A 10,538-nucleotide genomic window follows, 5' to 3' on the forward strand; every position below is an offset into this window, starting at 1 on the left:
TACAATACAATTTGTGAGACTAAAACCACGAGGAAACACTATGACAATTTGCAAAAAGCTAAAACATACCTACTTTCTTCAAATGACATGACACATTTTGTATCAATTCAGTGAAAACCTTGCATTCTGATTTGTCATTCACTTGTCACCTCATTTGATATTCTATTTATCCCACCTCCCCTCACATCTGTATTTTCTGCCTCATACAGTTCATTCTGCCCCAGCATTCCCATTCCAGACCAGCACCAGGTCACCCTGGTTAGTGGCACAGTTCAAAGCGCAGAGATTAAAAACTCCCTAACAATAAATGCTAAGATTGGACAAATTAACACAAACCGACTGTGCAACGAGACCTATAAACCCCTATATAACAAAGTCACCTTTCTTCTTGGATAAATGTTTCCAAACATCTACACTTTTTCCTCCTTTAACAGCAGCTTCTTAGCACAGTACTGACAACAACATTAAAAATGACTTTACCAAATCACCATGAAATTGAAGCAATCTAAAAGAATGAATTATAGCTCCTAATGAATTACAACTACTAAATATACTCATTCTTCTCTGTTCTCCAACCCTCTCCCCCAAACTTACAGCTGTTTTTCTGCATCTCCTCCATTTCTTGAAGACAGCAGCCCAACAGACGATATTAAAAGCTCACACAAAACACCAGACATGTACTTTCTGCAGAGATACACAACACAAACTAACTAGTTACCTGGTGCCTGCCTTATTCCTAAGGGAGGCTGAACTGGCCTGACCTTTACATCATTGGCCTGGCTGTTGGACAGGCTGTTATCTGCCGCAACTGAGCATCTGACACAGCTTCTCCATCAAGGTGGCACTGATCTCTGTCACTGCAAACCCTAGATCTGCAGGGAGTAACAATCCTCCTCCCCGTTCCTCCGAGCTTCACAACTGAAAAGCTTCTTCTTTAGCTGAAAACCAAGAAGACACGAAGCACATTTCTTGCTTTGAAACTCTTCTGATTATATGTAAAAGTTTATTTCCACTTAAACACTACAAAGATTATACTTAGAATTACTTTATTAATGATTAGAGCAATCACATTTTCAGAACGGCAAATGAGATCTAGTTTTCTCTGTACCTTTTACACGTCTCTGGGCACAGCGTGTCTCTATTGGCATAAGTTGCCCTCCAAGAAGGGAGGATGGGCATCAGTGAAGGTTCCTGAAGCCACTGCCACTAAAAGTCAAAGCAGACGATATTATAAATGAGACTGAAGCCATGACGGAATTTGACTTAAACTAAGATGTTGCCAGAGTTTCCTTAGCTGCAGCAGGAGTTTAACAAGGAGTCCCCCCAGGATACAGGGGATACACACACATATATAATCCATAAGGTACCGACCAGGACTCTGATGTACTTGTGATCTTTTCCTCCCAGAGCTTGGAAAACCTTGACTTAGATAACAAGAACTATGTCGAATTGGCAAGGAAAAAGTATTGCCTTCCAATTTTTGTAACTACACAATTGCCTGTCAACAAATCACAGACTTTTAGACATATTTACATATTCTACAAATAGCGTGGGGGCAATTTTAGAATGTAAACAAAACCAGAAACATTTCAAAACCCGTTTTTTAACTGCTAGTCTAAATACATTTAGTGATGTAAAACAGAAAATAATTAAGCCGATATTTACGTTAAAAAAAAATCCCAATTTATAGTGACTTGAATTTTTCACAGAACAGTTTTGAATCTCTTTTTGGAGAGCAAGTTTTAATGATCCATCCTCCCTAGAAAATATTTCAACAGTTAATTGTAATTTAACCATCTCAGTTAAGATGAAAAAAAGCCCCTAGAAAAAGGTCAGAACAACCTATCTTATTCCTAATTGTGTCCCTGGAAACAATTTCCAACTGGGAAAGTCAAAATCTCTGTCCATTCCCTCCCTGCCCACCCCAGGGGCTCAAGCACTCTCCTGCCTGGGCTTGCTGGCCCCCTGGGTCTCTGGTCAGCTGCACATCCCTCCTAGCCCACCTTGCAGGGAATTTCCAGGAGATATCAGAAGAGACAGAGCTGCAGAACCTGCCCTCAGTGCAATTTCGGCTCAACAAGTTCCCCAGCACCAACAATCGGTCGTTTTGTCTTAAGCCGCAAAAGGATTTTTCTCTTTGTCACCACAAGCATTTTCCACCAGGAAATATTTTAATATTTTTTAATTAAAAGTGCCATTTCTGGAGAAGATTTAAACCAGTAACACAGCAGTAAGAAAGCATTGTACAAACCAACACTGAGTAGAGAAGAAACTTTTAAAAATAAATCTTCTATAGACTGTCCAGTGCAATGTAAAAAAATTCATCATGACACACGTATGTCATAAACCAACATTTATCTTTCCCCAACTGTACAAATTGATTTACTCGCCATTCCTCACAATTTTTTTTCAGGTTCTAAGGGCAATACAAAGGGATCAGTTCACCCATGAATGCAGGAGTTTGGCACCCACTGATTTTACGCAGTGCCTGCAGTCTCTGGAGATAAACCCCCGCCCCGTTACCGAGCGAGAATACAGGATCTAACGTGCTGTGGTTGGATGCTGGATGCACACAGAAGCATTAGCGAACCCATTTCTCCTCTGCACGTAAAGCCATGGATGTGCGTTTACAGAAACGTCGTTTCCAGAGTTGCGTGGCTGATTCAGGCTTTACCAAGCCATACACGTGTGACATCATCTGTGAACCAAACAATCCTCCTCTAAGTTCCTCAGTGAGTACTTCAGACAGAAGTACCTCTTCAGCCTGAAGAGAAAACATATCTGATACTTGAATTTATTTGATAAAACATAAGAAGTCTACCACAAATTAACATTAAGCCTGCTTAGGGTGAATTTTAGCACTGTTCTCTCTAATAATTAGCACATACTGCTTCTCCTACAAAGTTAGCATTCAACATTGGCCTGAAATAAAATGTAAGCAGAAGCATAGAGCTTTTTACATACATAAAATGCAGCCAAGGGTAAAATTCACTCTTAAATTCTCTACTTCTTCAGCCAAGTGCCCATTTGTGCAGCATTAACACTGCGGTACCAGCTTCTGCGTATTCATTTTTCTAGAAACAATAGTCCTCAGCTTTGCAATAACAAAGGTATTGATGGATCAAGATGACTAGAACTCATCCTTAATATCCTCTACTACTGGAATTCTATTACGCTTAAAAATAAAGCTTTGGCAACACCAAATCCCTTCATATACCCAGGTTGCTGTCTTCATTGTTAATTTTAAAAAGATGACCATTAAAATCAAGCATACTATTCTGGCACTTCAGTGGAATTCTTCAATTTCTTTATTTTTTTTTTATTCCAAACAATCCTTTACCAAATGCATGAAGTATTTAAATTATGAGAAGATTTCTTAACTTTTCAGTATGGCAAACAGGAAAAAAAAATTCAGTTCAACCAAGAAAAACAAACAGAGAGAGACCTCCCCTCCCCAAAGGTCTTTTGGCAGTGGCAGGGAACCTGCAGCACATTTCCTCTGCCCCTGAGCCCTCCCTCCGGGCAGCAATCCAGGGTCTTGCTGGCACTCCCAAACGCTCTGGAACAGCATTTGCAGTGTAAACAAATGTCAGCACTTAGATTATCATAAATTATTTACAGTAAGCTCATATAAGACTATAAGGGTACTTTAAGGCCTTGTTAAGATTGCAATAATTATTCCCAGAAACTGAGTGATGGGAGCACCTAGTGCTTAGAGGCAAACCCAGGAAAAATACCACGACCCAAAATGTGGAAGACAACTTGCTTTCACTTCACTGAGGAATTAATTCCCTGTTGAGCAGAGAGCAAACCTGGAATGATTTTCCCACAAGAAAAAAGTCCAAGTACCCTGCAGATGATGTGGCAAAACGATGAGGTTTAATGATGAGAAACGTTCAATGTGCTTGTTACTCTGTCCAACACCGAGACTTGTACTAGAGGTATGTTACCTAGGGATGATTATGGAACAAAGGAAAAATATTCTCAAAACACCCTCAGCATCTTGGACAGCACAGCAATGGTCACGTGAATCCAGAGCTTGGAAAAGCCTGACTTAGATAGCAGGAACTATTTTGCATCGGCAAGGAAAAAGTGTTTCCATCCAATTTTTGTAACTATGCAGTTGCCTGTCAACACAGCACAGCCTGACTTCTAGACATATTTACATATTCTACAAATAGCATGCAGGCAATTTTAGAATGTAAACAAAACCAGAAACATTTCAAAACCTGTTTTTCAACTGCTAGTCTAAATACATTTAGTGATGTAAAACAGAAAATAATTAAGCCAATATTTATGTAAAAAAAAATCCCAATTTATAGTGACTTGAGAACCTTTCTGAATCTCTTTTAAGAGTAAGTTTGAATGATCCATCCTCCCTGGAAAATATTTCAACAGTTAATCATAATTTAACCATCTCAGTTAAGATGAGAAAAAGCCCCTAGAAAAAGGTCAGAACAATCTATCTTATTCCTAATCGTTATCGGGATATGCATAAATGAATAAAAAAGTCTAGGAAAGCAAAGTGCAGTTCTTCGAACCTTGCTCGGTCAGATCCTTAGCTGTGCTGCAGTATCCTAGGCTGTCAGAGGAAGCTGATGAAAATGGTGGGGAACTGGAAGAACCACAATTGGCCAAACAGGAGCAGCAGAAATTGGTTAGGGTTTTAGATCGCGTAAAGCCACACTGAGAAGCCACGTAACATCAGTACCCGCTGGTCTCTGCAATCAGGGTGTGTGCAGTGCAGGGAACATTGGCATTAACGAAGTAATCCATGCAGACACTAAGTCTGACCAACTACACACCGCGTTTAGGCCAGGCTCTATCAGAGCAGAATTCTGACTTCAGTGCTCAAACAGTTTATCATTTTTAGACACAAATTCTACATAATTTCACCCTGTTTTAAAAGCTGAGTGTGAGACAATAGTTTACAGAAAAGAAAGATATTAAGTATTATTTTATGTTATTTCCAGTATAAATGATAGCTCTGATCAAAACAGGAAAAAAATTCTCTCATATATGTTCTCTATGAAAACCAGAACTAAAGACAAGCTTAAATACACCTGCTGTACAGGACAAGAAACTCCTTGTTATTTATGCACAATTAAAAACAGTTTAAAAACAGTTTCCACTGAGATACCTGTTGGCACATCATCCACTGAAAGTTCCTTGTTGTCTCACCTGGGAAAGTGATTGTCTACAGACACTTTGTTCAAAAAACACCCCAAGCATATGTGCATTTTCATCACAAACCAGTGAACTATAACACCTTGAGTTCACCCCACTGCCTAGCCAGCCAGTGGGTTGTTATGTTGTTTGGTTTTTTTAAAAAAATACTGCAGAAGTATCTTCACTAAAATATCCAAGGACTTCACGATGTACGCTCGTCTTCCACCGTCTCCTTAAATTTTATGTAATTAAGAAGTATCAGTGATTTCTCCTTGCACATACTGAAACAATCTTCTTACAGTTTCTTACGGCCCACGGAAAGTTGGACCCTCTGAAGCAGATGTAACAGGAGGATGCTGCATCACGACCAGGCGACCATCATGACCGACACAAGCACTGCAACGTTGACTGTCCTCCTGCTGCCGTCCGATGTTCTCCGGGCGTGCAATACAGCAAATACTGCGTTCGTGTCGTTGGTTGGTATTTCTACATTGCAAATCATGCCTTCACAGCAAGAAACGCATTCCTGTTGAGAAAAAGGAGACCACTGCATGGGGGCTTTTGGAGATAGATGTTCTTTCACCCGATTGCAAAGGTTACAGCTAAACAGACTCATCGCTTCCACCCGACAGCCTGACCCCAGGCAGGAGATGGAGCATAGATGCTACAGCTTCCCTCCCAAATCCTGCACCACAGCCTTCCTAGGGTAACTGGATGATGATGGTCCAAGGGCTGGAGCACCGCCGGTGCGAGGACAGGCTGAGAGAGTTGGGGGTGTGCAGCCTGGAGAAGAGAAGGCTCCGGGGAGACCTTCCAGCACCTTCCAGTGCTGAAAGGGGGCTACAGGAGAGATGGGGGGGGGCTTTGGATCAGGAGGTGTAAAGATAGGATGACGGGGAACGTCTTGAAGCTGGAAGAGGGGAGATTGAGATGAGATGTGAGGAAGAAATGTTTTCCTGTGCGGGGGGTGAGGCAGTGGCCCAGGTTGCCCAGAGAAGCTGTGGATGCCCCATCCCTGGAGGGGTTCAAGGCCAGGCTGGATGAGGCTTTGGGCAACCTGGGCTAGTGGGAGGTGTCCCCGCCCATGGCAGGGGGGTGGGACTCCATGATCTTTAAGGTCCCTTCCAACCCAAACCATTCCATGACTCTACAAACTCATCACCCAGTGCTGTCCCTGGGCTTGTAAACTGTGGGGTGTTGCAATACAGCCACATTCGGTGCACTGACAAGTTCACTAAAATTGCAGAAAATAGAGAAAGCTTTCCACCACTATCCCCTTATTCTAATACATGAGCTGAAAACATGCAGTTGAATGCTTCAAGTTTCATCTTTTTAATCTAAAAAATTCAGACTATAAAAACCCTGTTCCCATTCATTTTTCCCCTCAATCTTTTTTTTTCTTTTTCAGTGTAGGTTTGCATGCTGAAGTTCACACTTTATTTTTTTCAGTTTTCTAGTGCCACAGAACCACAGACACAGCTGATTTTCAGGACGGAAGCTGAAAATAATTTTCCTTACTTGACACTCCTTACTAGAAAAGCCAAGAGAACACCCATTTTTATCTAATCCAGAGGCACGAGAACTCTTCTCAGATAAAATGCAGCAGAAGGCAGGCTGCATCGTCACTTCATGCCCTCAGTCCACCAAAACCTGTTGAAATTGATGGAAGCCAATTCAGATAACACACAGATCCTTTTATGTTTAACATGGATGCTGTCTGCTTCATTTCTGGTGTCTGATTATCTTTCATGTTAAAAATAACATAACTGACCTTCCCAATGATGAAGGAATTAGTGGACACACCAGCAATGCCCCAGAAAGCTCAGGCGTTTCTTTAGAAGCTGTTATTACCTCCTGTCAGACAGCAGCACAAATAGCAAAGTAGGAAGAAGGGAGAAGTCATGCGTCTGTTGCAGAAATTTGATTTCTATTGCTAAATACTGGAGAGTGTATCTTGGCACATCCTCTTCAGCTCATACTGAAATGCAAACCTCAAAACCAACACGCTGCTTTTGGACAAAGAGCGGTGCTTACTGTGTGACCACTTTCTCTGTGGTGGTGGCAGCCTACAAAATGGCATTCTTCCCCAGTAGCACATTTTTTGGTGACTGATGTACTCTTCCCATGGTCTGTGAAGAGATGAACTGTCAAACAGTACTGAGTACCTGCAAAACCAATTTTAACATGTTTATTTGCATAAACTATGCGTTCTTTCACAGGGTTTAAAAACTTCATGTGATCTAGCAAAATATTCCCATAAGAATGATTTATTTTGGCTGTACAAAGCCATTTTTCAACTTGATCAACATACCATTTAGCAAGAAATTAATTACTGATGAAATCTTAAGCTTAACTGACCCTTCGAACCTCCAGAAAGGCTGCTATCTTTTGAACTACTTATTAGCACTATAATCTACACATTTATCTTCCATTCTTTAATCTTTCTTGCAGCACATTCTTGCTTTCTTTGTTTTGAACATTTCCTCATTCCTCTAGTTCATTTCTTCCCCTTTCCCACTGTTACTGTGAATATCCCTGTGAAGAAAAATGAGGAAACATATTTCCAGTCTTTTCTATCTATCTATCATTCTCTCATACAAATATGATCCCCAGTCATTCAGGTCTTGCTGCTCACAAGCAAGCCTACAGCCTAGAGAGACCATTATATCCTGGGATGGTATCCAAAAGGAAGGGCATAAGGCTACAAAGACAATTCTTAAGTTTTTTTAAACATCTTTTAAATGAATTCTTAGGAAGCACATAGTTACCTATATATATATATATATACACACAAAAAAAATATTATACTATTAATATATTAATTACTATATTAATAATACTTTATGTCATTGAAAATGTTTTCTACTTACATATATATATAAATAATAAATTTTTCACTATTGCTTTGCACTCTGAAATGTCAAAAATATCCACCTCAGCAGAAATCATATGACTCAGTATTACTAATAACGTAACTGAGGGCACCCCTCTGTTGGCATGTTAATCCTATTCAGGTCGACTTCTACAAGATGGCTGAGTCAGGGAGAAGGAAATTTAACTATCATAAAGAATCTCCTTAGTAGAGACGCACTTACTTTCAGGACACCATCTATCTTCAGCCCATCTGTTACAGTTGTAGTTGTCCACTGCATTATCACAGGTAAAGCACTTGAAACTGTTTGGAAATGGAGTGGCTTTAAAAATATTAAAGTATAGTAAGTTTGCAAATATTAAGAAAAAATATTCAAAATATTACTATAAGTGCTTGTATACACAGATACTTACAAAAACATACTAGGTACATTTGTATATTTTCAATGACACATCATTGCTGGACAAATAAAACCTATGAAATGAGTTTCATAGAAAGCTTTGGCATTTTTAACTCTTTGCTATGCCTGAGCTTAAAACATCTCCTCCTGCTTTCATTCTCTCAAAATCCAAAACACCATTTAAGTAGCAGTGGGAAAAGCAGGAAAGAGAGAGCTGTGCGTATGTATGCACATGATACTACACCTGCATGTCTGTTTGTACAGATACACAAACACAATCTACATTCAAATGGCTTTTGATTCCTTTGATGAAAAAACTTCATCTTCAAACCAGCTTCAGATCTTGATCTCCAACTCCGAAGGAGTCTGAACCCTTTCACAAAGGGATCAAGAGGACTATTTACAAATCTCATTTACATTATATAAATGTATAAATCACTTGAAGGTGCACAGTTCCCTAGGTGCACATACGTTCCTATTATACCTAGCTGTCCTGATTGTTTCCATGATACATATCATGAGACTCGTCTCCCCCTAAATGAAGGGATGGAACACATCTGATGCTAGATAAGAGGCAAAAAAATGATGCTATTAGTGACAACTGGCTTCACAGGTCTCACAAGGTTTTTAATTACCTTCAGTTTGAATTAATTGCATACAGTACACCTATTCTTTCCCTTACAAAACCTCCAACAAGGCAAAAGACAAAAACATCTGTTCTGTACTATTTATGAGAAACCCACTGCATAATTTGGTCTGTAGGAAGGCATTTCAGAGACAGAAAAACTTAAACTTCACACTTAAAATGTGAAAACTATTGCCCTCAAGCACTCTTTAATTTAGCAATGCAGGCAATTGTTTGTTTTCATCCAGCCAGCTTACAAATTCCTAGAAACAAACTAAGCTGCTGTGGGTTGAAAAGCAAAAGTTTTATTTTAAACTTTTTATCCTTTATCTTTGAAGAAGACAAACACCTAAAGAACCGAAGGATTGCAAGGACATGACAACTAACTAAAATGTTAAGCTGCAATTGCGTACACAAAAAAAAAAGCCCAACTGTGTACTTACGGTCTAGGGGAGGTCTCACGTTGTAAAAGTTGATGTTCTCAGCTGAAACCCCATTTCCTGAAAGGATGACGAACGGAAGAAAGGCTCCGGCCAGCATGTGATAGAATAACAACATTCTGAGTCTTATTGTACATGAAAAGCAGAGCTCGTAGGCCTAGGGAAAAAAAGGAACACATTATTTAGGGGGAATCATAAGGAACTGAGCATGTAGAACAAATTTCCTACGAGCTACTCCTGAAACCTTGAAAATTCAGTCCGTAGATCTATACTGTGCAGACAGCTAACGCAAGCAAGCATGCAACGGTGAACAAGGCAAAGCTGAGCAGTTACTGCCTTCTGCTGGCCAGGATCCTGTACAGAGTGCTTGAATTCCCACAAACATAACCATGTTAACGTTCCTTCTTTAATCGATTTGTCCTTCTAAGCAATGTCACTCTTAGAGGTTCCTTGTAAGCATTCCTAAAAATCAACATCAAAACGGAGCTCCTTTAGTCCTACCTGAAACAGACGGGATTACAGCGCCACTAAAGAAAGTAAAATGCAGAGAAATGTCATTTTTAACACCAACAGCCTTGAACCCAGGACCAATTTCTTATCACATATAGATCAATGTATATCTATTGACTTCTGATAAGCTACATCATCTGAACTGTAAATGCACATATCAGTGGCACAGCATTAAAGATCGTGAGTGTCAACTGGATTTGATGCCTGGTGATGGTACACAAGTTAGAAAATTGGAAAATAGAACACCGAGAGAGATAAGATGCATGTTTTGGGCGTGCTTTGGACATTTATTTAGGCCCCCCCCAGGTACTTTGGTAAGGTTTGATAGAGAAGAACGAATCAACGAACAGTTTGGTCAGTTGGATATTTAGATGTACAGACATACATCCACAGGTACATACGGCAAATTGCAGAGATACTGGAGACCTCGTTCAGATATTAAAAAGCAGAATCAGCTGAAATGGCACTCCGCCCATGCAAATTCCCAGCAGGAGAAACAAGCTCGAGCAGAGGCTCCTGCTG

The 10,538-nt window shown here is 40.1% G+C and overlaps 1 protein-coding gene across 1 annotated transcript; it reads right to left on the reverse strand.

The window, feature by feature from the left end:
- Positions 1–5,530: 5,530 nt before the first annotated feature.
- LYPD6B (LY6/PLAUR domain containing 6B) lies at positions 5,531–9,639 on the reverse strand. Its single transcript, XM_010073084.1, has 4 exons — positions 9,510–9,639; positions 8,265–8,363; positions 7,204–7,334; positions 5,531–5,695 (listed from the first exon to the last, which is right to left on the reverse strand). Exons 1-4 carry the CDS (start codon positions 9,622–9,624, stop codon positions 5,531–5,533), a joined length of 510 nt encoding a protein of 169 aa, XP_010071386.1. The 5' UTR covers positions 9,625–9,639.
- Between the last annotated feature and the right edge of the window lie 899 nt (positions 9,640–10,538).

This window comes from Pterocles gutturalis, unplaced genomic scaffold (assembly GCF_000699245.1).
Source record: "Pterocles gutturalis isolate BGI_N339 unplaced genomic scaffold, ASM69924v1 scaffold437, whole genome shotgun sequence".
NCBI classification, from domain to species: domain Eukaryota; kingdom Metazoa; phylum Chordata; class Aves; order Pterocliformes; family Pteroclidae; genus Pterocles; species Pterocles gutturalis.

Excerpts from the sequence above, each read along its gene's own strand:
- LYPD6B (XM_010073084.1), bottom strand. The coding sequence starts at position 9,624 with ATGTTGTTATTCTATCACATGCTGGCCGGAGCCTTTCTTCCGTTCGTC. Across the intron at positions 8,364-9,509 it reads CGTGAGACCTCCCCTAGACC|CCACTCCATTTCCAAACAGT; the intron begins GTAAGTACACAG and ends ATATTTTTAAAG. Across the intron at positions 7,335-8,264 it reads AGATAGATGGTGTCCTGAAA|GTACTCAGTACTGTTTGACA; the intron begins GTAAGTGCGTCT and ends TTGGTTTTGCAG.